General features: G+C 54.6%; 3 protein-coding genes and 1 long non-coding RNA gene across 4 annotated transcripts in view; 1 reads left to right on the top strand and 3 right to left on the bottom strand.

The window, feature by feature from the left end:
* LOC135283855 (uncharacterized) overlaps positions 1–14,703 on the bottom strand; it is a 40,474-nt gene extending 25,771 nt beyond the window's left edge. Inside the window, exon 1 of the long non-coding RNA XR_010349453.1 lies at positions 14,367–14,703. This is a non-coding gene — a long non-coding RNA (uncharacterized LOC135283855). The remainder of the gene's footprint in view (positions 1–14,366) is intronic.
* The window catches only part of LOC135283848 (uncharacterized), a 250,559-nt gene that overhangs the window by 210,002 nt on the left and 13,774 nt on the right, over positions 1–26,783 (top strand). The gene's annotated exons all lie outside the window — the stretch shown is intronic.
* On the bottom strand, positions 1,431–2,926 carry LOC135283728 (glutamine-rich protein 2-like). The gene is made up of 4 exons (XM_064394796.1): positions 2,607–2,926; positions 2,258–2,380; positions 1,961–2,035; positions 1,431–1,651 (listed from the first exon to the last, which is right to left on the bottom strand). Exons 1-4 carry the CDS (start codon positions 2,649–2,651, stop codon positions 1,460–1,462), a joined length of 435 nt encoding a protein of 144 aa, XP_064250866.1. The 5' UTR covers positions 2,652–2,926; the 3' UTR covers positions 1,431–1,459.
* On the bottom strand, positions 2,801–5,505 carry LOC135283885 (polyamine-modulated factor 1-binding protein 1-like). The gene is made up of 5 exons (XM_064395027.1): positions 3,839–5,505; positions 3,519–3,614; positions 3,239–3,330; positions 2,978–3,097; positions 2,801–2,813 (listed from the first exon to the last, which is right to left on the bottom strand). Exons 1-5 carry the CDS (start codon positions 3,878–3,880, stop codon positions 2,801–2,803), a joined length of 363 nt encoding a protein of 120 aa, XP_064251097.1. The 5' UTR covers positions 3,881–5,505.

Here is a 26,783-nt window from a genome sequence, read left to right as displayed (position 1 = left end):
GGAGACTGGCAGTGCTGCCTGCAGGGGCATGTCCCTGCCAGCTCCTGTCCACCTGCTGCAGGAGCCGCAAGCAGGGAGCAATAGCCTGTCCCACACAAATGCAGAGCCCTCCTTGCTGTGGCAGGGCTACGGTGCACCCCAGGAGCCAGGGATGTGTCCTCAGGGCCCTTACCTTTGGCTGTGCTGTGGCTCCTTGCCAGGGCGCAGTGGCTGCAAATATGGGAGTATCTTGGGGTACCTGGGGAGGGCAGGAGTCACAGGGGTGTGACAGGGGACAAACAACCTGTTCCTGTTGGAGGCGGCACCCGCAAACCCATGGTATTGTACCCCATGGCATCCCGCTGCCTGTAGCACTTGGGATGAGTGCCCACAGCCCCTGCTGATGGGCAGGGCTGCAGAGGGGGCTCCCCACATCAGCCCCTCCCCAGCAGACACTGGCACCCCTGTGTCCAGCAGGGTCACTGCTGGCACCCATCTCCCCCATGCCAGCCCCGCTGCCCCATGCCCTGGTGCTACTCACTGGCCAGGAACCTGCACGGTGAGCATGCGGTCACAGGACAGGCACGTGAAAGGCACTGGCAGCTGCCTGAGGAGGGTGAGGGAAGAGGGCTGGCTGAGCTCCTGGGGCCACAGCCCTGCAGCACACAGGCAGCAGCTGGCGGGCAGCAGCCAGGCGCTGGGCAGCTCACGGCACAGGGTCACGGTGTTTGCAGGCTGAACAGTGGGCTCTTGAGCCTGTTTCTCCCCATCCCCAAGGTGCTGGCTGAGGCCAGGGGAAGGCCACAGGCACCCATGTCACCATCCCAAGCAGCCCCTGCAGCGCTTGCAGCCCCTCTCGGGCACCAAAGTCCCCTGTGTGCATGGCAGGAGGGCAGGGCATGATCCAGCTCTGGGACACGGCGTGTCACAGCCCTGCCTGGGAGGAGCAGTTGCCCTCTCCCAGCCTAGCTTCTGGGAGCCTTTGCACCCACAGCCCCATTTTGCTTTGGGAAGGCTCTGTCCTGCAGGTGCCCTCTCCTTGTTCTTCCTTGCCTGTTTGCAACCTGCTGCTGGTGGAAGGAGAAGGTGCAGCTGCTTCATCAGCTTCCCTGAGGTTCATTTAGCAGTGGAATTGGTGCCATGGCAGGGGACCAGAGGGGCAGTGTGTGGGAGAGCTGGAGGGAATGGGACCATCGCTCTCCCCAAAAAGCCATCAGTGTCTCCATCACACTCACTTCTTAATCCCAGCACCACTGTCACCCTGCTTCATCTCATTCCTGATCTCCTCAATACTTCTCTTCCATGTCTCCTCCATCTGATTACGGAAAGTCTTCAACTCCAGGCGATCCAGCTGTGAACAGGTGCACAGCCTCAGCCAGCTGCCCCAGGAGGTGACATGGAGCTCTCCAGGGAAACGCCTGGAGGGGGATCCTCAGAGGGATGCTGTCTCAGGCTGCCAAGTCCCAAAGGTGCCAGTTCCTCAAGGTGGGGACCAGGTACCCCTCACCTTCTCTTCCATTGCATCACTGATCTGCTGCTGCGTATTGTTCCAGTGCTGCTCCTGGCCTGAAATCTGGCTCTGCAACTCCTGCATCCTCTCATCCAGACGCTCCATAGTGACATCAAACTGGCTGCAATTGACTTTGCTGCCCAAGGCAGCTTTGTCTGCCTTCTAGCAGAGGGGAAGGGCAGGAGAGCAGTGGGGAAAGGGATGAGGAAGGACAGGCAGGGCCAACGTGTGTGAGGGGAGAGGGAGGAGTGCTTCCCCCAGGCCAGCATGGCCCTTTCAGGCTGCTGTGGCCCCATTTGCCCCGTCAGCCTGGTGAGCTTGGTCCCACCATCTGGAGGGTGAGGGACCCCCTGAGCTCAGGAAATTCTCCCTCCCCACACCAGTTCTGCCCCCCATCCCCCAAGGGCAAGGGGCATTTGTCACCCTGCCCGGGAGCCCCTGGGCTGGTACAGAGGCCCCTCTAGACTGTACCATGTCCATTGCTGCCAGCATGTCCTGCTGATCTGCCTTCTCCTTCTGCAGCTTCTCCAGAGACTGGAACAGCATCTTTCAGCACAGAAAGGAACTGATCGTACCGCAGTAAGGTTGGAGCTGCATCCTGGCCAGGGGAACACACCCCTCTCCCCCTGCCCAAAAACCTTGAGGAAATGCACTTGGGACCAGCACAGTGCTGAAAAGGTCAGCAGGGAGACATTCTTGTGATCCTGCCTGGAATCACAAGGAGAGCCTGGGAGATTTTTTGATACCACAGGATTTTCAGCCACCTACTTTGATTTCTTTCTGCTTTTGTTCAGAGTCCTTCTGGAGGGTCCCAGATATGAAGCTGAGCTTCTCATAGTCCCTTTGCATCTGTACAGCTGTTGCATCCTCGGGCTGCATCTGCTGTGTGTTCTGCTCCAAGGAGGAAAAACATTTGTTGCTGAACAAAGGGGGTCTGGCTGCTCCACAGGGGCAGACCCACATTACTCAAACAGTGGCCAAGACCTCTCAGTGTCAACAGGACATTTGCATCAAGGCTTTCATTTCCGTCCATGCCACTGACTGGTCCAGGCCAGTTTGGGCAGTTTGGGTCTACCCCAGGGGATGTCCTCAGTCCCCCATGCTGCCAGCTGCCTACCTGGCCCCAATTCCTCATCATCTTTTCAAGCTTGCCCACAGCCATCTGCCGGGACTCCAGGGATTCCACCTGCTCCTGGAGGTTCTCACAGCGCCGGAGGAGCTCCCCCAAATGCTCATTGATGTCAAAGGTGCAGTTGGAGCACTCTGCCTTTGCCTTCTCCTTCTCCTCCTGCACACTCTTCACTATCTCCCCTATCTCAGCCAGCTGCAGGAAAGGCAAAAGGAATCAGCTCAAGAGATGGGATGAATGGAACCACCAGTCCTGCATGCTGTGGGCTTCAGTGGCCCCAGCCAGTTGGGGAATGTGGCTGGGAACCCCGCCAGGAGTACTGCACCAAGCCAGGAGGGCTGGGAATGCTCCCCCAGGACCTCATCTGCTCGTTCACCTTGTTGGTTATCTCAGTCACCAGCTGCTCCAGCATGGCCTTCCTCATCTCCTGCTGCTCTCCCATCTTCTGCAGCTCACGCTTTGTCTCCTCCAGCAAAGCCCTGGCCAGCGGGATGGGGGCAAGGGCAGGGTTACCCCTGCAGGGCTGCTGGGCACCTTGTGCCCACAAACCAGGATGCAGCCAGACCATCTGGGCTCCCTTGCAGCCCCCCAGGGTATGAAACCCACTCCTGTCCCCTTACTCGAGTTGCTGAGAGATCTCATTGCTGCTCTCTTCTTTCCACTTCGCTGCATCCTGCCTCAGCTTTTTAAGGTCTTCCTCCAGCTTCTTAATCTGGGAAAACCAGTGACAGTAGAGTCAGGGCACAGCCATCATGTTGTCCCAGCGTGGAGGTCATTCAGCTGCACAGAAAGCCCCAGGGCCCCCAACACAGTCCTGAGACCCTGACCCCAAAACATGCTCTTGGAGTCACATTGAGGTTTTTCATGACAGCTCAAAGGTAACATCACCCCACAGCTTACTGAGGCAGCCAACTCCTTAATCTTCTGTGCTGTGTGGTTCTGTGCTTCCTTTATCCTGTCAATCTCCTCAGTGATATTCTCAGAGAGGGATGTGACCTAGGAGGGAGAGGTTGTGTTAGCCATCCCCTGGGATGGTTCTGAGGGGACCTGCAGGGCATTAACCTCTAACATGGTATGCTCAGCATGGGGGAACAGCTCAGGGACCAGCGCAGCCAGCCTGGCAGGGCTCTGCAGGCAGCGCGGTCCGTGCGTCCAGCCAGCAGAGCAGAGGGTATGGGCTGCTGTCTCAGACCCAAAACTTGCTCCCATTAGCAGCTCACCTCATCCCGTGCCTCCTGGATCTTCTTCATGTTTTCTGCCATGCCGGACTGTAGGAGAAAGTGGTATCAGATATGAGGAGTGGAGGCAAAACGACATTCACCACCTCAGTGGTCTGCACAGACCTGTGCCTCCTGGAACTTCTTCAGGTTCTCTGCTATGCGGGAATTTTCTGCCTTTATCCCACCAATCTCCTCGCGAAGAACCTGTGAAGCAGTTCAAGAATCAGGGATGTCAGAGGTGATGGCCAGGGCAGCAACACCCCAAAGAGCCCCACCCTGCCACGGGCAGCCCATGGCACAGCCAGGTGAGCAGGGAGAGTCCCAGTGCCACCTGCCCCAGCCGGGCTCAGTGCCAGAGCACTGAAGCCCATCCAGACAGCAAAGAGCCCCTGCCAGCGGCTCTGCCAGGGCAGTGAGGGCAGAGCCAAGCACGGCTGTGTGAGGAAGCAGAGAGGGGCTGTCTGCTGGGGGAGTGCCCAGGGGCGGGGAAGAGCCTCTACCTTGGACGTGTGTTTCTTATACTCTTTCATCTCCTTCTTAAATTCTTTCACTTCAGCAGCCACATCAGCAAGTGAGGGGCCACTCAGCTGGCCTGGCCATGGCTCCTCACTTGTCAGGTACTGCACATCCAGGTGCTCCAGCACAGCCTGCAGCAGTTTTCTCAAGGCTGCAAAGTGAACAGATCCCTTCTGGGGTGTCCCAATGGCGAGATCCAGCATCTGGGAGAGGCTGAGTGTGTCCAGGGATGTTGCCATGACTGCACACACTCTGTCCCTGATTTGTCACAAGCCTTCCTGCCCAGTTGGGCCTGTCAGGGATGCTAAAACGTATAATGAAAGGAATGAGCAAAAGTGATGTTAAAAAGGTGGAGTAGCCAGCAGGCTCCTTCCTCATCCCTTGTCCGTCACAGACTGGAGCTTGCTCTGCTCATGCCCCTTTTCATCACAACTCCTGTTGCCAGGCAGCACACCTCATCCCTGGCAGCCACTGGGTCACAGACTCATGGAGTCATGGAATGGAATGGAATGGAATGGAATGGCTTGGGCTGGAAGGGACCTCAAAGGCAGAAACACCTTCCACTGGCCAGGTTGCTCCAAGTCCCATCCAGTCTGGCCCTGGACACTTTCAGGAATGGGGCAGACACAGTTCCTTTGGGCAACCTGTGCCAAGGCATCACCACACTCACAGGGAAGAATTTCTTCCCAAAACCCAGTCTAACCCTGCTGTCTCACAGTGTGAAACCGCTCCCCCTTGTCCTGTCATTCCAGGCCCCTGTGCCAAGTCCCTCTCCAGCCCATTTGAAGCCCTTTAGTGACTGAAAGGTGCCTGAAAGTCTCACAGGACAGGAGAAGCCTCACTATATTTCTTTTAATCAGTTTAAGACTTGAGTTAGAGCGAAGCCACTTCTCCATCTGCTGTGTCAGTGTCCTGCTCTGTGGCACCTCATGTTCTCAGTCTCTTCCTGCATTGTGGAGCAGGCACTAAGCCTGGCTTTGCTGTGCAGTGAACTGTCAGTGTGAGTCACCACGGGCAGGGCACTGACACAACCACAAAGCCCCAGATGAAGCCCAGGGTACCTCAATGTTTGTTTCCTCAGCAAGAGAGGGATCCCCAGGCAGCTCCTGGGCAGAGGCTGCAGGGGGGCCAGCAGCCCCACAGAGCTGAGTCCCTGGGAGAGAATCACCAACCTGCTGCTTTCCCCTGGGTTTCAGACATGGCCATTGCTGCTTTGGCACAGCAAAGCCAGGGCCTGGTTTGGAGCATCCATTGGGATCAGCCTTTGCCAGGGAAGCAGTGGGGTGCTGTTCCTCATGCTGGGGGTGCAGGAGGAGCCCCATGAGCCCCTGGCTGAGCTGTAGGGTTGTTGGGGCACAGACTCCTTTCTCCTCAGGAGTTCAGGGCAGAGAGTCTCCGTGGGTGAAGCCTTTGTACCATTTCCACCAAGTCAGGTTTTGAAGCCTTTGTACCATTTCCTCCAAGTCAGGTTTTATGTCAGCTTGACAGTCCATAAAGAAGACAATGAAATCATTTCTCCTGCCAATGTCCCCAAGATTGTGTGGGAAGACAAGCCAAGTTCTTCCCTTGAACACCTGCCATCCACCCCCACCTGCCCCTTTCCAAAACACGCTCCGTTCACCCCTTCTCCTTCCTGCTTCAAAACTCTACAGCAGCAACCTTTGGGTGAGGGGATACAGAGCTGACTTATGAGCCGGCAGAGGAAATAAACCATCGAGGACTCTCAAATCGGCTTTCAAGCATTGGGAAACCTGACAACATGGAAAGGGAATATATTTCCTGCACGCTGACCTTGTCAGCCACCTTCTGCTGTTTCTTTGTCCGACATGTGAACATGGGAGACGCCTGCAAATCCTCTCTGGCACATCTTCTTAGCTTTAAGGTCTCTAATCACTCTTGCCTCCGTTTGTTTTTTTCACCCTTCATGATTTTTTCTTGTCCCTAATTTCTTGAGCTGTTTATTGCATACAGTATGAGAAAGAAAACCAGTATCAAAGGCACTGTCTGCAGTAGTGACCAATGAAGTTAATCTCCAGGGACATGACAAGGCTTGTAATAAGCAGCACATCTAGGGAAAAGTAGAGCAAAGTAAGTTCATTTCAGTGCTGTGTTGTTTATTGCTCAAATATGTCTTGTAAGAGACATAGGAAGATGAAATAAGAGCAGTGAAGAACAACAAGAACAAGAAGTGAACAATGAATGATGAACATGAAATAAGAACAATGAATAAAGAACAATGAAATAGGAATAGGAAGTTAGAATAAAAAAGAAGAACCAATAATTTAGAACATTAATACAGAACATAAATTAAGAATGGAGAACATGAATTAAGCTGGCTTGTCTGCCTTCTTCACTTTTTTCTTTGGAGGCTCCATTCCAGCTGGAGACCTTGGCTGTGGATGTTGTCTTCTGTATGGGTGAAAGAAGGACAGGATGGAGTTAATTCAGAGAACCCACTCAGCCTGCCCAGCACAGAGGGCACTACAAATCCCTCCGTGTGACCAGCCAGGGCAGAGCTCTGCGCTCCAGAGGGCATTTCCACAGGGAGCAGTGGGTGAGTACAGGGCAGGGAGTGGGCGCTCCTTGCCAGCAACGGGGAGAGCAAAGGGGGAGCAGCTCGGCAAGAGGGAGAGGCTCCATGCTCTGGTTCTTGCACGCTGATGGGGAGCAGTGGCACCGGTGCCCTTCAGGGGCACTTGCCACCTCTGAGCACCAGCTGCTCATGCCCTGTCGTCTGGCTCAGCCCAGCCAGGCCCCTGCCCCAGGGACCAGGAGTGAAACTTGGCTCACGCAGTCGTTGGCTGCTTTGCCCTGCCCAAAACTACCCCGTGTTTGACTTGTCCACAGCAGATCCAGGGGGAAAGGGCAGGTTGTCCACCCCTCTGGCAAGCAGGGAGCAGGCTGATGCTGCCCAGCATGCTCGGTGCCCTCCTGCAGCTCACAGGCTGCTGTTAACTGCGGTGCTGGTGCCACGGGAGGGATGGTCACATTTCTTCTTTTCTCTTGTCCCTTTCTACCAGCTCAGTGTCTTCTGCTCCTTGCTTTCCTGCTCATTTTGGCTTCAGCAGGCCGTTTTGTGCACACACAAAGCCTAAACATCTTCAAGAAATCTCCCTCTAGTACTTCAGAGAGTGTTCTGAAGGAAAATGGTAGTAGGATCCCAGGACATCGGGTGTTATGTGCACATGTACAGTACCCAGCCAGCTCTGGGCAGGGCAGCAGCGTGCACTGTCCCTCGCCCTGGCCCTGCTCCAGGATGGACAATGGTGGAGGTCACCTGTCACCGAAATTCAGGAATAAAAATTAACAAAAATGCAGTATTCAGAATCAGGCATTTCTTTATTGCGAAGCCCAACTACAGCTGTGCCTGCACGGGGGAGAGCTCCACCAAAGTGCAGGCATGGTTCCAGATGGTGTAAGTATTTATTACCCACGGCATTTATTTATTTATTTCTTTATTACCCATAAGCATTTATGACACATTCTACTTTAGGTGTCCACAGAGCCCCATCAATACCTTGGGCCGCCTTGATTTGTTACTGCGCTCTCAAGGTACCACTGACTGCCACATTAACTGCCATGAACTGCCATGAACTGCCATGAACTGCCATGAACTGGCCGAAGGTTTTATTGCTGCACGCCATGGTGAGTGAGAAGCATGCCTGCAGTGTCCTTTCTCCCGTCAGAGCACAGACATTCCTGGGTGCTGGGCTCCGTGCCAGCCCCGGCACACGGCGCTGCTCTGCGGCAATGGGGACACGGGGAAGCGCTGCCCGCCGTGTGTCCCCCGTGTGTCCCCCCATGTCCCCCTGTGCTCCCCCGCCTAGGGAGCTGCTCTTGCCCGGCACGGCCGGGCCCAGCCGCCGGGTCTCGCCGGCACTGGGCAGGATCCGGCGCAGGTTGCGGGACACGGCGGGGCTGCCCGGCTGGAAAGGAAAGCAGCTCCGGCTGCTGACAGGAGCTGTGGGCAAGGGGCTGCCGCAGTGCGGGAGGAAAGCCGCTGGGCCAGCCCCTGACGCTGTCCCTCAGAAAGGAGGAGGAGGAGGCTGCCACACGAGCTCGGGATGTGCCAGTGCAGAGATGAGGGGACGAGTGCGCACTTGGGGGCCGGGGCCAGCCCTCGGGCACGGTTCCAGGCGGCTCCTGAGTCGGCGTCAGGGCTGCCTGTAAGGATTTCAGGCGGCAGCCGAGAGCAGCAGCGCCAGCAGTGCCCGCCGGGCCCCATGGCCATCTGCCCGTGGCTTGCCAGCCCCTCAGGGCCGCGGGCTCTGCAGCGCTGCTCCTGCTGCCGCAGCGGGCCCGGAGCCTCGGAGCTGCCCCGCAGACGCCACGGGAGTAGCAGCAGCCTCAGGGCTGGCCCGGGCTCGACCTGCTCAGCCCGGAGGCAGAGCCACAGCAGGGGCAAGGAGCTGAAGGAGCCCCAGGGAGAGCGGGGAGGAGAGAGGCTGGTGAGACAAGGCCCGGCCTGGAATTTTAAGGGTTTTTATTAACTAAATAACTGAACACTAATTATTAACTAACTTATTACAACTAAAAGGTCATCATTCTGATGACTGCTGTCTCCGGCGTTTCTTGCTTCTGACCAGATGTGCCAGGTCGAGCACTGGGTGCTGAGTCCTGTCCATCGGGCTGGGGGCTGTTGATGTCCGGTGCGGCTGGAGAGGCTGGTCGAGTCCTTTCCAGCTGGCTCCTGGAACAGGAACATGGAGGCTCTAGGGAATAGGTTGAGGCGTGAAAACGCCGCTGGGATTAAGAAGTGAGTGTGATGGAGACACTGATGGCTTTTTGGGGACAGCGATGATCCCATTCCCTCCAGCTCTCCCACACACTGCCCCTCGGGTCCCCTGCCACAGCACCAATTCCACTGCTAAATGAACCTCAGGGAAGCTGATGAAGCAGCTGCGCCTTCTCCTTCCACCAGCAGCAGGTTGCACACAGGCAAGGAAGAACAAGGAGAGGGCACCTGCAGGACAGAGCCCTCCCAAAGCAAAATGGGGCAGTGGGTGCAAAGGCTCCCAGAAGCCAGGCTGGGAGAGGGCAACTGCTTCTCCCAGGCCGGGCTGTGACACGCCGTGTCCCAGAGCTGGATCATGCCCTGCCCTCCTGCCATGCACACAGGGGACTTTGGTGCCCGAGAGGGGCTGCAAGCGCTGCAGGGGCTGCTTGGGATGGTGACATGGGTGCCTGTGGCCTTCCCCAGGCCTCAGCCAGCGCCTTGGGGATGGGGAGAAACAGGCTCAAGAGCCCACGGTTCAGCCTGCAAACACCGTGACTCTGTGCCGTGAGCTGCCCAGCGCCTGGCTGCTGCCCGCCAGCTGCTGCCTGTGTGCTGCAGGGCTGTGGCCCGAGGAGCTCAGCCAGCCCTCTTCCCTCACCCTCCTCAGGCAGCTGCCAGTGCCTTTCACGTGCCTGTCCTGTGACCGCATGCTCACCGTGCAGGTTCCTGGCCAGTGAGTAGCACCAGGGCATGGGGGCAGCGGGGCTGGCATGGGGGAGATGGGTGCCAGCAGTGACCCTGCTGGGCACAGGGGTGCCACTGTCTGCTGGGGAGGGGCTGATGTGGGGAGCCCCCTCTGCAGCCCTGCCCATCAGCGGGGGCTGTGGGCACTCATCCCAAGGGCTACAGGCAGCGGGATGCCATGGGGTACAATCCCATGGGTTTGTGGGTGCCGCCTCCAACAGGAACAGGTTGTTGGTCCCCTGTCACACCCCTGTGACTCCTGCCCTCCCCAGGTCCTCCGAGACTCTCCCATATTTGCAGCCAATGCCCCCCAGCAAGGAACCACAGAACAGCCAAAGGTAAGGGCCCTGAGGACACATCCCTGGCTCCTGGGGTGCAGTGTAGCCCTGCCACAGCAAGGAGGGCTCTGCACCTGGGCTGGGGCAGAGGAGCCTGGTGGGGCTGGGCAGAGCTGGGGAGCAGAAGGCAGCTGTGGAGGGCCAGTGCTTGTCCCACGTCTGGGGGGTTTTGCATTCCTTACCTTGCCCTGCCCTGTCTCACCCACATCTCCGTCCCAAGGTTGCTGAAAGCACATCTGATGAGCTGTGTCTGTTTTCAATTTGAGCTCAAGCTTGGTGGGGAGTTGTGTGCTTCCTGTGAAAGGTGTTCCCAAAAACCAAGCCCTGCAGCAGGGACAGACCAGATCCTGCCAGCTGGTGTCCTGTGCACAGGGACCTGCCACGGCCATGGCCAGCACACCTGGCCGTGGGGACAGAGCCAGCAGATCCGGCCGGGTGGATGGGCTTGGGGCTCCTGCAGCAGGTGGACAGGAGCTGGCAGGGACATGTCCCTGCAGGCAGCACTGCCCGTCCCCTCCCTGGCACGGCAGGGTGGTGCCCAGGGTGCCACAGGGCTGGGCACTGAGGATCCTCTGCCCCATCCCACAGGAGGCAATTGGTCAATGGCAGGGTCCCCCGTGTGCCGCAGAGCTCTTGGGACCATCAGAGCCGCAGCTCCACCATGCAGAACATCAAGGCTTCTCCATATACAAGTGCAGAGCTGCAGCGTCTCCTGGTACTCCACAACAAGATAGGCATGATGAAGGTGGGGACACAGAATGGCGACTGAGGCTTGATGGCATTGCTGACTATCCAGCAGCAATCTGTGCCTTCAGTTCCCAGGGAGACCTGGGTTGGGAGGTTCATTGGGGGATGCTGGATTGGGCCCTGCATTGCAGCCAGCTGCCCTCTCCTCCTCAGCCCAGTGTGACCCTGCTGCAGCCCAGTGACGGGCACATCTCCAGGAGCCGTAATGACCAGTATCGTATGGCAATCAGGACAGAGGATGCATCAGGTATGGCCCCGTTAGGGCATGGGGGATAATGAACAGGGGGCTGATTATCTGCTGGGTACGGGCTGTAGAATGAATAAGGCTCTGTGTGCAGATCTGGCTAATGTGGCATGGGTATTTTGCGTCTGGGGTAAGAAAGAAGGGGCAGAATGGATTGGGAGGACTGGTACATGGGGTAACTGAGCTTGGAGCTGGAGTGAGGTGGGAAAATGGCCATGGCCAGTGTGGGACAAGTGCTTGAGTTCTGGTGGGTGGGGCCAGCACCTGTGGTAGCTCACCCTCACTTCACCCCCAGGCCCTGCCGCCTCACGAGAGCACCAGCCACGAACAGCTCCCCGACAGGTCTCACGGGCCCCAGGGCTCGACCAGCCTCTCCAGTCCTGTTGGACATCAACAGCCCCCAGCCACATGGACAGGACTCATCACCCAGTCCTCGACCTGGGACATCTTGTCCGAAGCGAGAAACACCTGTAACAACAGTCATCAGAAAGATGATATTTTAGTTGTATTAAGTTAGTATATAATTAGTTAAGTAGCGTTAAGTTATCTTGTTAATAAAAACCTTTAAAATTCCAGGCCGGGCCTTGTCTCACCAGCCTCTCTCTTCCCCGCTCTCCCTGGTGCTCCTTCAGCTCCTTGCCCCTGCTGTGGCTCTGCCTCCGGGCCAGCCCTGCTGCTCCTGCTGGTCAGGGCAGAGAGTCTCCGTGGGTGAATCCCAATAGTAGTTAGAATGCATAGTAATGAAGTCAATTATGTGATTTAGAATGGATGACCTTTGTTTATAAAAAACAGATAACTAAGTCAAAATTTTTTCTGTGTGTGTGGCTCGAACTATCCGCTCCACTCGTCCTGAGAAGAATAAAGTAACGCCCAACTTGCCAAAACTAAAAGGATAGTCTTTGAGGATTTCATTTATCCTGGTTTTGGTGACAGTTGCTAATGACCCAGGTGGAACTTTCCTCCTTCTTTTGCTCCATGGATTGATGGGATCGAGAGGACTCCGGTGCACTCCAAAGATTTTTCCGGGAGATCCTCTGATGCCCTAATCCAGTGGGTTCAAGGCAAAGAGCCCTGGGATTTTAGGAAGGTCGTTCAGACACACTGTTAACTCCAGGTGGAGGAATTGTGGTAATGGCAAAAGTGGGGGAAGAGGCTGAGAGAGGGCATGCTCAGAATGTTCAGCAGGGAATGCTGGACAAGTATTTCCCTCCTGCACATCCCTGGTGGGAGGAGGGGGAAAACACTGTCACTGTGTTGGTGTGCACCAGTGGAATTCCAGGGAAATCAAGACACTGGAACCAGTAAGGATTCAGTTGGAGCCTGATGGAAGACTGGTCAGGCAGAACAATTATTCTTTGAAGTTAGAAGGTAGAAGAGGGTTAGAAGAATGAATTGCTAAATTTTGGAAGATGGATCACTAAGGGAATGTGAGTCACAATATAGGACTCCTCTCCTGCCAGTAAAGGAAGCACACACTAAGGAACACAGGCCAGTACAAGATGTCAGAGCTGTCAAGGAAATAGTGTGAGACTGGTGTGAGACCCAGTGGCAGCAAGGCCTTATACACTCTTCACCTCAGTTAAGGAAACTGATGAGTCCACTGTTGTGGATGGTAAGGATGATTCTTTCTGCATTGCCCTTGAAACTGAAAGTCAACTCGAATGGAAAGTTCCTTGATGGGCCATGAAAACCAATTGAGGTGGACTGTTCTTCCTCCAGGGTTCAAAAATCACGCCACATTATTTGAGAAATGTCTCAATTTGAGACAAGTTAGGAGGAAACATCTCCTCTAAAGAAAACAGGTTTCAGCACGCCCTCCCTCCCACAGCAAGGAATTTTTTTGGAGGAAATTGAAAAAAGCTGTTTATTTAACACACAGTGTGCAGGCAGGCATGGGAAAAAGAATGAATAATGTTAGATATTCAAGCCTTCTCATTGTGGGGTAGGCTGGTGGATTCAGAGCTCCTTCTGTCGGCGTGGCTCGGCTCCTCCCGAGTCCCGAGCCGGGCTGTGCATCCCAGGGCCTCCCCTGCGGGCCAAGGCACAGGGCTGCCGGCGATGTTCTACTGCTTCAGACCAGGGAAAAGCAAAAACCGTTCCAGGAGAAGAAGCCACAGTCCTGGAAAGACTTCTGCCATTGTCAAAGAAACAAGAAGCCAGCTGAAAGCCGAGATGTACTCCCTCTGTGCTGCACAACACAGCTGAGGGAGCCTGGGGCAGGATGTTGGAAAACCACACCAAAAGAATTCCACTGGCTTTGCACCCCTCTCTCAGACCTAGCTTAAAGTTATAGGACCCATGTCTGGGCATAAAGCAGACAATAGGAGACACAGTATCATGCTGTCACCCTGTCATGGTTTGACTCTGCCACAGTGCCAGTGCCTCCATGAATATACACTTTCTCTGGTGGCTTCTGTGTGATGTGATCAGGAACAGAGCAAAGTAGGTTCCAACTCAGGAATAAAGGAAACTAATTTTATTAATTACAACATTTAAAAAGGAACAAACACAAAACTAAGAATGAAAACCCTCCAAATCCATTCCTCCTCCTCCTCCACTCCATTTTCTCCACAGAATGAAATAACACCATAGATTTCCACCACATCACGATCTCTCACATAATCAGTCCATCATCACCCCTCAAGTAATCAACCCTCAAATCCATCAGAGAGAGATGAGTCCCCCCTTGCACCATAGGCTTCCCCCAGAAACACAATTGAAACTTCTTGTGTTTCCGTGTCACTCGTGGCACCACCCAGAGAACATCGGCCCTCGTGACTTCTTCCCTCCATGTCCAGTGCTCTCACCACTGCACATGGGCCAGGACTGCTTTTAGGGTTCCCCGTTTAAGGATGCTCCACTCAGTTTCAAAAGCAGCAGTCTCTCAAATTCAGGACACCAGTCCCCCCCAAATTTAAACCCCTGGGGCCGAGGGGCCTCATGAACAGAGATCTTCCCCTCCTGGAGACAGAGGGCATCCCACACCCTCCTCAGCCATCTCTGTTCCCGCCACTGCTTCCCTCTTGACTCCAAGGCATTGCCTCCCCCTAAATACAGTCTCTGAGTCACAGGAAGAACATGGGTCTGTCCATGGCCATACAAGAAAGAGTCCAGCTCAAGGCCAATCCATCATCTCTGCCCACCTAGGATTCTTCTCACCTCTTCTGACATCTCTCACGTGCACCAACTTTCCTCACACTTGCCCATTTCTTCATACTTCACCTTTCTCTCCTCATTCTCATTCAGGAGGATCAGTATTTGTAAGGTTTCCATTATTTTACAAAGGGGTTAAAATCTGGGCCTCTGCCTGCCCAGAACTCCCACAGCTGCCGGGCACCTTCTCTCGCCGCATCCCCCACTTCTGGCCGGCCATGCTGCCAGTCCATGATATCGAATTCCAAGGCAGCACAGGCACTGGCTCTCTCTCTCTCTCTCTCTGTCTCCCGTGGGGTAGGAGGGAGGCCCGATGCTTCTCAGGCTCCTCCACCCTTCCATCTTGCAAGGCCTTCACTCCCCTCCTCTGCCCGAGGCTCCGGCCTACCTCACCCGGCCGCATGGCTTCCCTCCCCCAGCCAGCCCAGGCTGGGCAGGGGAGCTCTGAGCTCCTTTACAGACTGAAACTAAGAGAGAGTTCCCCTGGCAGTTCTTGCTTTTAACCCCCTGTGTTCTCAGAGGCGGTCCATACCTTCGGTGGCCAAACCAGGTGCCAATATTCAAATCCAAGCACTGACTGGTTTGACCACAACCTCCCAAAAAACTCACTTCCGTCTTAACCCACGACACACCCCAAGACAAAAACCAATTGACAAAAGAATTGGAGGGATGGTGTTGCGCTTTGAATTTATCTTATTGATTCCTTTTTACGTGCGTCGTTCTGTCCTCGTGCCCTCATGTTCTCCCTGAGATGGTTTACCCCTGGGTTTTACCCTCCCTCAAAGCTGCCCCTCATGTCATTCTCCACCCCTTGTTCCAGCTCTTTCCCTGCCTGTCAAGGCAACCGAGCCCCTTATTCCTGAACCTTCTCTGCCCCTTAACTCTCGGGCCAATCCCTGTTCGCAACATCCCTTTGGAATCCCCCTACTCCTAGAAGCCCCATTGGCGCATGTGAGCCATCCTCTGCACCCTCCTACCCCAACTGGCCCCAGATGCTTGATGTAATCCCCTCACTCCTCCCCTGAGGATTCCCTGTTGGTTTGCTGTTTGTATCCACCCCCTGATTTGTATCTGTACAAAGCCCCTTGCACAGGAGTGCCTGGAGCTCTTTGTGTGAGCTCCTTTCACCTGGAATAAGCTGTTCCTTGTGGAACATCTAGACAGACAGCTTTCTCCTCTTCCTGGTTCCTGATGTGGCTTCTATCTGGCATCTTAGAGCAAGTGGCTGTAAAGGTTCTGTCTCTGGTAAATCCCCATACCCAGGCAGTTCCCTATTGCTGGTGGGGTGCTGGAGTTCTAAGAGCTGGCCAGGGCTCTGGCAGTCACTTCAGAATGGGAAAAGGAGAATGAAGATACCCCTTTGCTGCAGTATGCAGGTGATACTTTAATTGCTAATGGAACTCAAGCTGGATGCATTGAAATGACTCTTAAGTTTCCTGAACATTCTGAGACAAGCCAGTTACAGGGTATCCAAGAAGAAGGCCCAAAGTGTCAAAGAAGTGCCCTAATGCCAAACCTACCTGAGGCTCATTTCCCAGGGACAGCAAAGCCTTGCAACCAAAAGGGTGGAGGGGATTTGTGAAACTCCAGAGCCAAGGTCTGTTTGCAAGTTAGGAATATTTCTAGGAATGGGTGGTTGGTGTGGGCTCAGGATTTTTAATTCTGGCGTATGGGTAAGACCTGTATATGAGACCCTGAGAATCGCCCAAGGAGGTGCTACACCAAGGAGGTGCTACAGTGGACCCCAGAATGCCAGAGGCTTTCAGAGACCCCAAGAGAGCTCTAATGCCAGCCCAGCACAGGCATTACCTGACTTGAGCAAGCCTCTTGAGCAGATTGTTCATGAGCACTGACGTGTTGCACTACGGGTGTTAGCTCAGAGGTTATGCACATGGAAAAGGGCCATAAGATATTTTTCCAAACAAGTGGACAGTGTAAGTTAAGGGATGTCCCTTAACTGCCTTTGACTTGGAGCAGGAGCTGCGCTTTAAACCAAGAAGCCCAGAATGGACCATGGGCAGATAATGACTGCTCATGTTCCCCCCTTGGTCCTCTCTGTTCTAGAACACAAAGGAGGCCACTGGTGACCCCCAAGTCAAATGCTGAAGTATCAAGTTGTCTTGTTGGAGCAGGATGATGGGGAACTGCAAACAACTCCTTTGCCTTGCACCCAGCCACGTTCCTGGAATCTGTACCAGAAAGTCAAGAAGCCTCACAACATGCCTGTGTTCCAACGACTGAGCAGCTTCACTCCAGCAGAGGAGATCCTCTGGTAGAAGATCCGGCCTGGGAATTGTCCACAGGTGGGAGCAGCTTTGTGAGCAAAGGAAAGCAGAAGTTTGGCTGTGCAGTAGGGCCCAATCCAAGCCGTCCCATTACCTCTTACCACCTCTGCACACAGGGCTGAGCTGCTCAGTCTATGGCAGCCTGGAATTGTCTCAGGGGAAGAATGGGAACACATGGGCTAATGCTAACCGTGCCTTTGGAGCAGTACCTGCCCACGGAGCTCTCTGGAACAAAGGAGGGCTCCTTTCAGCACAAGGATCCTCTGTCAAAGGTGGAGACATTACCAGACAATTACTAGAAAGTGTTCAGGTACCAGCCCAAGTGGCTCTCATGCATTGTAAAGATCATCCATTAGGAAATACATCAGTTAGTGTTGGAAACTGACTGGCAGATAAAGCTGCTGAAGGGCTGGCAGAGAAAAGCATCCCAATAGTTGCTGCAACAAAATGTGTGACCTTTCTAATGTAACCCCTGAATAACAAGCCCAAGATAAAATGCTGGTAAAATTGAATGGCCCTGGATCTAAAATAGTATAAGTTTTGCCAAAAAGTTTTACTTAGTAGTTTAATAGGAATTATTGCATTTTAGTGTCTTAAGTCTTTCTAAATATCCAATGATTTAAGTGGAAGTAATCCTAAAAGAAATAAGGTCACTTATAAAGGGGGGATGTGTTGGAAATGATATAACTTTCTAATTTGAGATTCCTATTATTTGTTTTCATTAAGTCTGTTAATAATGGTTTCACTTAATCATAAGCAGTGCAGTTTTCCACAGGAGCATGTAGCAAGACTTTATACAAACTGCTGTTAGTGGAACACTATTTGGGAAAATTACTGAACTTTTAAGTTTTGCTAGATAACCTTGACATGATTCAGTGAACAAAGATTGGGGTAGAGAAATGGGGCTAAGAACTGGACACCAGGAATGCAGAATTTGTAGAGTGTGAGGACAAGGTGTGGAAACCAGAGGTAAAGAAGAAATGAACAAGGAGAATTCTGCTCTTACTGTAGTGAAAACAATATCTGGAAAAAAACTATACATAATAAAAAGACTGAAAAGTGGACCAATTAACATTGTTATCACAACCAGAAAGAAATAAATGCTTTAATTTTCATATTAGGGATTTTTTTCATATTAGGAATTAGGCATTCTTTACTGCAAAGCCAGATGTATGGGGGATGGCTGCACAGAGAGTACATGCTGTGAACACGGAAAGTATTTCAACATACATATTTCAAAGTATGTTGAAATACTGTATTTGTCATCATATTCATAACTATTCTCAGAAGAAACATACATATGGCAATAATTTCCCCCAAGACATGACTATACATTCCTCCCCTCAGCACATGCACTCTTCTGCCCTGGGAGTCTCCTTGGCAGTCTCGGGTGGTTGGTGAACCCACAGTCATACCTGACCATGTGGTGAAATGGTGCTTCTTTGCAAATGAGGAGAAAAGTTGGTACAGCTGGCCAGTTATTTAATTAGCGAAAGCTTAGATCGATGGGCTGTAGATTGACTCCCCTCCTTGGTAAAAGTTTATCCTGCTTTTGATGGTGTGGTTCCATGGACTTGGCAAAATGAGCATAGTGTGGAGCCCGCCAGGAGCAAGCAATTGTTCATCTGGCAGCAGCATGAGAACTGAGAAATCAATAACAAATGGATGATAGGAGATTAATGAATGAAGAGAAATATGTAATTTACAGGCAATGAGCATTAACTTGTTTTGCTGAAAATACATAGTGAAAAATTTAGAGAGTGGGTGTGCATTCTGAGTGGAGCTACTCCCACGTACCCCAGTGCTGGGAATAAAGTAATGCCTGATAACTAATAGTAAAAATTGTGTAGGACACTTTGATTTATCCCAGTGTTTTCAGATGCAGTGGGAAAAGGCTGTGTGTGTCTTTCAGGAAGGTTTTTATTTGCCTAATAGAAGGAAAATGTTATTTCTCAGACAACAATTGTCCCAGAGTTTACTCTCTGCTGAGACGACGTCCCTGGTGGAGCACTGGGTTCCCAGTCCTCTCCAGCTACTTGAGGGCTGTCGAAGTCTCCCGGGGCTGGAGTGGCTGGAGGAGCCCTGGTGCCCTGGAGACGTGTCGGGGGGCCGTGCCTGGCCGGTGATGCCGAGAGGTGGCAGGGCCTGGGGGAGAGGCAAGGCTGAGGCCCCAGGCCCCGGGGCTGCCCCGTCTGGGTCAGCTCAGCCAGCTCAGAACGGGGCAGCAGGAGGGTCACCTGCTTTGCCAGAGACCCGCAGGAAGCAGGTGCAGACCCAGCAGACAGCCAGTCTCTTGTCCCCCTGCTCCCCGTGCCCTGACAGGGCCACACCTGGCTCATCCAGTGTCCTGGTCACCACAGGAAGCTGGTCATTGCGGCCCCTTGGCATGTGTCCACCTCTGCCCAGCAGCTGGGTCACTCTGGGCTGGGAAGGAGAGAGCAGCTGGCTGAAAGGCAGGGTCCAGTCCAGCATTCCCTAGCAACCCTCCCAAAGCAGCTGTGCCCAAGGAAACTGAAGGCACAAATTCACCCAGGATCCTCAGCATCGCCCGGCCCGCCCCCAGTACACGTGCCATGTCCTCACCTTCATCATCCCTACCTTGTTGGGGCGGGTCACGAGTCCCTGCAGAAATGCACTCGTACGGGGAGAATGCTGAACTGGTGGCATTTTGAAACTGCTGCTCCGATGGTCCCCAGAGCTCTGTGGCACATGGGAGCCACCGCCACGGACCACTGGCCTCCTGTGGGATGGGGCAGAGGATCCTCAGTGCCCAGCCCTGTGGCACCCTGGGCACCACCCTGCTGTGCCAGGGAGGGGACTGGCAGTGCTGCCTGCAGGGGCATGTCCCTGCCAGCTCCTGTCCACCTGCTGCAGGAGCCCCACGTCCATCCACCCGGCGGGATCTGCTGGCTCTGTCCCCACGGCCAGGTGTGCTGGCCATGGCCGTGGGAGGTCCCTGTGCACAGGACACCAGCTGGCAGGAGCTGGTCTGTCCCAGCTGCAGAGCTTGGTTTTTGGGAACTCCTTTCACAGGAGGCATACAACTCCCCACCAAGCTTGAGCTCAAATTGAAAACAGACACAGCTCATCAGATGTGCTTTCAGCAGCCTTGGGACAGAGATGTGGGTGAGACAGGGCAGGGCAAGGCAAGGAATGCAAAACCCCCCAGGCCTGGGGCAAGCACTGGCCCTCCACAACTGCCTTCTGCTCCCCAGCTCTGCCCAGCCCCACCAGGCTCCTCTGCCCCAGCCCAGGTGCAGAGCCCTCCTTGCTGTGGCAGGGCTACGCTGCACCCCAGGAGCCAGGGATGTGTCCTCAGGTGTTGTATTGTGTTTATCGGGTATGGTTTTGTTGAGCTGTACATTTGGTTTGCTCCATGTACCCCTACAGTTACTATGGTTCTGCCCTGATCCCCTCTCTCCTTTTGATCGCCCGTTTGTCTAGTATCTCTCCTCCCCATCTCCCCTGGCAACCTATGTATCCATCCCTTGTTCCCTCCCTGGTGCCCTGTCCGTCACTCGATGGCCCAGCCTTCCCATCTAGAATCTTCCACCCAGGGCATCGAGTGATTAGTTCAGGGACCAAGGCCGCTCCCTATGCTCTCTCCTATTGGTTTTCCCATTGTGTCTGTCACCCACACCTGACATCCCTCTGTTTCCCCATTGGTTGTTCACCCATCTTTAAAAACCATTGTCAAGCCCCAGTTCGGGGTCTTCAGTTGGTAGAATTCCCTGGTGACAATAAACCGGACTGAGCTACCTCTGAAGTCCGTCTCTTTACTCCTGCGGGTTGCAGCTCTCTTTGGCTACTGCGGGTCCTCGTCATCCCAAGGCTGAAAGCCTTAGGCGCTCTCCAAACGCGACCCGGGAACAGGGCAGTGCCCCAGTGCTGCAGGCAGTGCTGGCCGCAGCCTGCCGGGATTTGGCTTGAGACCAGCCGCCGCTGCACTCAGGGCCCATACCTTTGGCTGTGCTGTGGCTCCTTGTTGGGGGGCATTGGCTGCAAATACGGCAGTGTCTCGGGGTACCTGGGGAGGGCAGGAGTCACAGGGGTGTGACAGGGGACCAAGAACCTGTTCCTGTTGGAGGCGGCACCCACAAACCCATGGGATTGTACCCCATGGCATCCCGCTGCCTGTAGCCCTTGGGATGAGTGCCCACAGCCCCTGCTGATGGGCAGGGCTGCAGAGGGGGCTCCCCACATCAGCCCCTCCCCAGCAGACACTGGCACCCCTGTGCCCAGCAGGGTCACTGCTGGCACCCATCTCCCCCATGCCAGCCCCGCTGCCCCTGTGCCCTGGTGCCACTCACTGGCCAGGAACCTGCACGGTGAGCATGCGGTCACAGGACAGGCACGTGAAAGGCACTGGCAGCTGCCTGAGGAGGGTGAGGGAAGAGGGCTGGCTGAGCTCCTGGGGCCACAGCCCTGCAGCACACAGGCAGCAGCTGGCGGGCAGCAGCCAGGCGCTGGGCAGCTCACGGCACAGGGTCACGGCGTTTGCAGGCTGAACCGTGGGTCTTGAGCCTCTTTCTCCTCATCCCCAAGGTGCTGGCTGAGGCCAGGGGAAGGCCACAGGCACCCATGTCACCATCCCAAGCAGCCCCTGCAGCGCTTGCAGCCCCTCTCGGGCACCAAAGTCCCCTGTGTGCGTGGCAGGAGGGCAGGGCATGATCCAGCTCTGGGACACAGCGTGTCACAGCCCTGCCTGGGAGGAGCAGTTGCCCTCTCCCAGCCTGGCTTCTGGGAGCCTTTGCACCCACAGACCCATTTTGCTTTGGGAGGGCTCTGTCCTGCAGGTGCCCTCTCCTTGTTCTTCCTTGCCTGTGTGCAACCTGCTGCTGGTGGAAGGAGAAGGTGCAGCTGCTTCATCAGCTTCCTTGAGGTTCATTTAGCAGCAGAATTGGTGCCGTGGCAGGGGACCAGAGGGGCAGTGTGTGGGAGAGCTGGAGGGAATGGGATCATCGCTGTCCCCAAAAAGCCATCAGTGTCTCCATCACACTCACTTCTTAATCCCAGCGGCGTTTTCACGCCTCAACCTATTCTCGAGAGCCTCCATGTTCCTGTTCCAGGAGCCAGCTGGAAAGGACTCGACCAGCCTCTCCAGCCACACCGGACATCAAGAGCCCCCAGCCCGATGGACAGGACTCAGCACCCAGTGCTCGACCTGGCACATCTGGTCAGAAGCAAGAAACGCCGGAGACAGCAGTCATCAGAATGATGACTTTTTAGTTGTATTAAGTTAGTTAATAATTAGCGTTCAGTTATTTAGTCAATAAAAACCCTTAAAATTCCAGGCCGGGCCTTGTCTCACCAGCCTCTCTCCTCCCCGCTCTCCCTGGGGCTCCTTCAGCTCCTTGCCCCTGCTGTGGCTCTGCCTCCGGGCTGAGCAGGTCGAGCCCGGGCCAGCCCTGAGGCTGCTGCTGCTCCCGTGGCGGCTGCGGAGCAGCTCCGAGGCTCCGGGCCCGCTGCGGCAGCAGGAGCAGCGCTGCAGAGCCCGCGGCCCTGAGGGGCTGGCAAGCCACGGGCAGATGGCCATGGGGCCCGGCGGGCACTGCTGGCGCTGCTGCTCTCGGCTGCCGCCTGAAATCCTTACAGGCAGCCCTGACGCCGACTCAGGAGCCGCCTGGAGCCGTGCCCGAGGGCTGGCCCCGGCCCCCAAGTGCGCACTCGTCCCCTCATCTCTGCACTGGCACATCCCGAGCTCGTGTGGCAGCTTCCTCCTCCTCCTCCTCCTCCTTTCTGAGGGGCAGCGTCAGGGGCTGGCCCAGCGGCTTTCCTCCCGCACTGCGGCAGCCCCTTGCCCACAGCTCCTGTCAGCAGCCGGAGCTGCTTTTCTTTCCAGCCGGGCAGCCCCGCCGTGTCCCGCAGCCTGCGCCGGATCCTGCCCAGTGCCGGCGAGACCCGGCGGCTGGGCCCGGCCGTGCCGGGCAAGAGCAGCTCCCTAGGCGGGGGAGCACAGGGGGACATGGGGGGACACACGGGGGACACACGGCGGGCAGCGCTTCCCCGTGTCCCCATTGCCGCAGAGCAGCGCCGTGTGCCGGGGCTGGCACGGAGCCCAGCACCCAGGAATGTCTGTGCTCTGACGGGAGAAAGGAGACACTGCAGGCATGCTTGTCACTCACCATGGCTTGCAGCAATAAAACCTTCGGCCAGTTCATGGCAGTTCATGGCAGTTCATGGCAGTTAATGTGGCAGTCAGTGGTACCTTGAGAGCGCAGTAACAAATCAAGGCGGCCCAAGGTATTGATGGGGCTCTGTGGACACCTAAAGTAGAACGTGTCATAAATGCTTATGGGTAATAAAGAAATAAATAAATGCCGTGGGTAATAAATACTTATACCATCTGGAACCATGCCTGCACTTTGGTGGAGCTCTCACCTCTGCATGCACAGCTGTAGTTGGGCTTCGCAATAAAGAAATGCCTGATTCTGAATACTGCATTTTTGTTAATTTTTATTCCTGAATTTCGGTGACAGGTGACCTGCACCACAGTCCATCCTGTAGCAGGGCCAGGGCGAGGGACAGTGCATGCTGCTGCCCTGCCCAGAGCTGGCTGGGTACTGTACATGTGCACATAACACCCGATGTCCTGGGATCCTACTACCATTTTCCTTCAGAACACTCTCTGAAGTACTAGAGGGAGATTTCTTGAAGATGTTTAGGCTTTGTGTGTGCACAAAACGGCCTGGTGAAGCCAAAATGAGCAGGAAAGCAAGGAGCAGAAGACACTGAGCTGGTAGAAAGGGACAAGAAGAAAAGAAGAAATGTGACCATCCCTCCCGTGGCACCAGCACCGCAGTTAACAGCAGCCTGTGAGCTGCAGGAGGGCACCCAGCATGCTGGGCAGCATCAGCCTGCTCCCTGCTTGCCAGAGGGGTCGACAACCTGCCCTTTCCCCCTGGATCTGCTGTGGACAAGTCAAACACAGGGTAGTTTTGGGCAGGGCAAAGCAGCCAACGACTGCGTGAGCCAAGTTTCACTCCTGGTCCCTGGGGCAGGGGCCTGGCTGGGCTGAGCCAGACGACAGGGCATGAGCAGCTGGTGCTCAGAGGTGGCAAGTGCCCCTGAAGGGCACCGGTGCCACTGCTCCCCATCAGCGTGCAAGAACCAGAGCATGGAGCCTCTCCCTCTTGCCGAGCTGCTCCCCCTTTGCTCTCCCCGTTGCTGGCAAGGAGCGCCCACTCCCTGCCCTGTACTCACCCACTGCTCCCTGTGGAAATGCCCTCTGGAGCGCAGAGCTCTGCCCTGGCTGGTCACACGGAGGGATTTGTAGTGCCCTCTGTGCTGGGCGGGCTGAGTGGGTTCTCTGAATTAACTCCATCCTGTCCTTCTTTCACCCATACAGAAGACAACATCCACAGCCAAGGTCTCCAGCTGGAATGGAGCCTCCAAAGAAAAAAGTGAAGAAGGCAGACAAGCCAGCTTAATTCATGTTCTCCATTCTTAATTTATGTTCTGTATTAATGTTCTAAATTATTGGTTCTTCTTTTTTATTCTAACTTCCTATTCCTATTTCATTGTTCTTTATTCATTGTTCTTATTTCATGTTCATGATTCATTGTTCACTTCTTGTTCTTGTTGTTCTTCACTGCTCTTATTTCATCTTCCTATGTCTCTTACAAGACATATTTGAGCAATAAACAACACAGCACTGAAATGAACTTACTTTGCTCTACTTTTCCCTAGATGTGCTGCTTATTACAAGCCTTGTCATGTCCCTGGAGATTAACTTCACTTGGTCACTACTGCAGACAGTGCCTTTGATACTGGTTTTCTTTCTCATACTGTATGCAATAAACAGCTCAAGAAATTAGGGACAAGAAAAAATCTTGAAAGGTGAAAAAAACAAACGAAGGCAATAGTGATTAGAGACCTTAAAGCTAAGAAGATGTGCCAGAGAGGATTTGCAGGCGTCTCCCATGTTCACATGTCGGACAAAGAAACAGCAGAAGGTGGCTGACAAGGTCAGGGTGCAGGAAATATATTCCCTTTCCATGTTGTCAGGTTTCCCAATGCTTGAAAGCCGATTTGAGAGTCCTCAATGGTTTATTTCCTCTGCTGGCTCATAAGTCAGCTCTGTATCCCCTCACCCAAAGGTTGCTGCTGTAGAGTTTTGAAGCAGGAAGGAGAAGGGGTGAACGGAGCGTGTTTTGGAAAGGGGCAGGTGGGGGTGGATGGCAGGTGTTCAAGGGAAGAACTTGGCTTGTCTTCCCACACAATCTTGGGGACATTGGCAGGAGAAATGATTTCATTGTCTTCTTTATGGACTGTCAAGCTGACATAAAACCTGACTTGGAGGAGATGGTACAAAGGCTTCACCCACGGAGACTCTCTGCCCTGAACTCCTGAGGAGAAAGGAGTCTGTGCCCCAACAACCCTACAGCTCAGCCAGGGGCTCACGGGGCTCCTCCTGCACCCCCAGCAGGAGGAACAGCACCCCACTGCTTCCCTGGCAAAGGCTGATCCCAATGGATGCTCCAAACCAGGCCCTGGCTTTGCAGCAGTGAAGCAACTGGCTTAGGTGTAACACACATCTTCAACGGATAAAAAAGAAAGACAATGAGGCTGTACTCTCCTGGGAGACCTTGGAGCATGTTTTGGCAAATAAAAGGACTACAAAAGGGCTGGAGGTGGACTTTGCACAAGGGCCTGACATGGGAACAGCTTCACACTGAGAGAGGGGAGAGATCGATGGGATATTGGGAAGAAATTCTTCCCTGTGAGCGTGGTGATGCCTTGCCACAGTCTGCACCATTCCTGGAAATGTCCAAGACCAGGTTAGGTGGCACTTGCAGCAACCTGGTCTAGCGGAAAATGTTCCTTGACCTGTCCCTGACCGGGGCTGAAACGAGATGATCTTTTAGGTCCCTTCCAGCCCCAGCCATTCCAAGGCTCCATTAATCTATGACTTCATGAGTCTGGAACCCACTGGTTACCAGGAGCGGAGTGGTGCGTTGCCTGGCAACGGGTGTTGTGATGAGGAGGGCCACCAGCAACCCGGTTCCAGTCCTGCAAGGGACAAGGAGGGAGGAAGGAGCCTGCTGGCTACGCCACGTTTTCTTTATTGCTTTTGCTCATTGCTTCTATCACGCCTTTTGTTTAACCCATTTGTCACCAATTTTTCTCATCCCTGACAGACCCAACTAGGCAGGAAGGCTTGTGCCAAATCAGGGACAGTGTGTGTGCAGTCATGGCAACATCCCTGGACACACTCAGCCTCTCCCAGATGCTGGATCTCGCCATTGGGACACCCCAGAATGGATCTGTTCACTTTGCAGCCATGAGAAAACTGCTGCAGGCTGTGCTGGAGCACCTGGACGTGCAGTACCTGACCAGCCAGGAGCCGTGGCCAGGCCAGCTGAGTGGCCCCTCACTTGCTGATGTGGCTGCTGAAGTGAAAGAATTTAAGAAGGAGATGAAAGAGTATAAGAAACACACGTCCAAGGTAGAGGCTCTTCCCCGCCCCTGGGCACTCCCCCAGCAGACAGCCCCTCTCTGCTTCCTCACACAGCCGTGCTTGGCTCTGCCCTCACTGCCCTGGCAGAGCCGCTGGCAGGGGCTCTTTGCTGTCTGGATGGGCTTCAGTGCTCTGGCACTGAGCCCGGCTGGGGCAGGTGGCACTGGGACTCTCCCTGCTCACCTGGCTGTGCCATGGGCTGCCCGTGGCAGGGTAGGGCTCTTTGGGGTGTTGCTTCCCAGGCCATCACCTCTGACATCCCTGATTCTTGAACTGCTTTACAGGTTCTTCGCGAGGAATTTGGTGGGATAAAGGCAGAACTCTCCCGCATATCAGAGGACATGAAGAAGTTCCAGGAGGCACAGGTGTGTGGTTCTCAAGGTCATATTTCCAACATGTCTGAGACAGAGACTGTCTACAGACAAGTCTCTGACAATGCTTTCTCCTAGACCCTGATGGTTTCCCAGCATCAGGAGGAGATTGAAAAGTTAAAGGCTGGCCAGCGTCATGTGTCGGAGGAAATGAAGAAGGTCCTGATGTCGCGGGACCAGGTGAGCTGCTGCTGGGAGCAAGTTTTGGGTCTGAGACTGCAGCCCGTACCCTCTGCCCTGCTGGTTGGAAGCTCAGCACTCTTGGCCCTGCTAGATTCATGGACCGTGCTGCCTGCAGAGCCCTGCCAGCCTGGCTGAGCTTGGCCCTGCACTGTCCCTAGTGCTTGGCAAACCACAGCAGGGCTCGAGG

The sequence above is a fragment of the Passer domesticus genome, chromosome 19 (assembly GCF_036417665.1).
Source record: "Passer domesticus isolate bPasDom1 chromosome 19, bPasDom1.hap1, whole genome shotgun sequence".
NCBI classification, from domain to species: Eukaryota; Metazoa; Chordata; class Aves; order Passeriformes; family Passeridae; genus Passer; species Passer domesticus.
The sequence above is the reverse complement of the archived record's forward strand: the minus strand, read 5'-3'. Positions and strand labels throughout refer to the sequence as shown.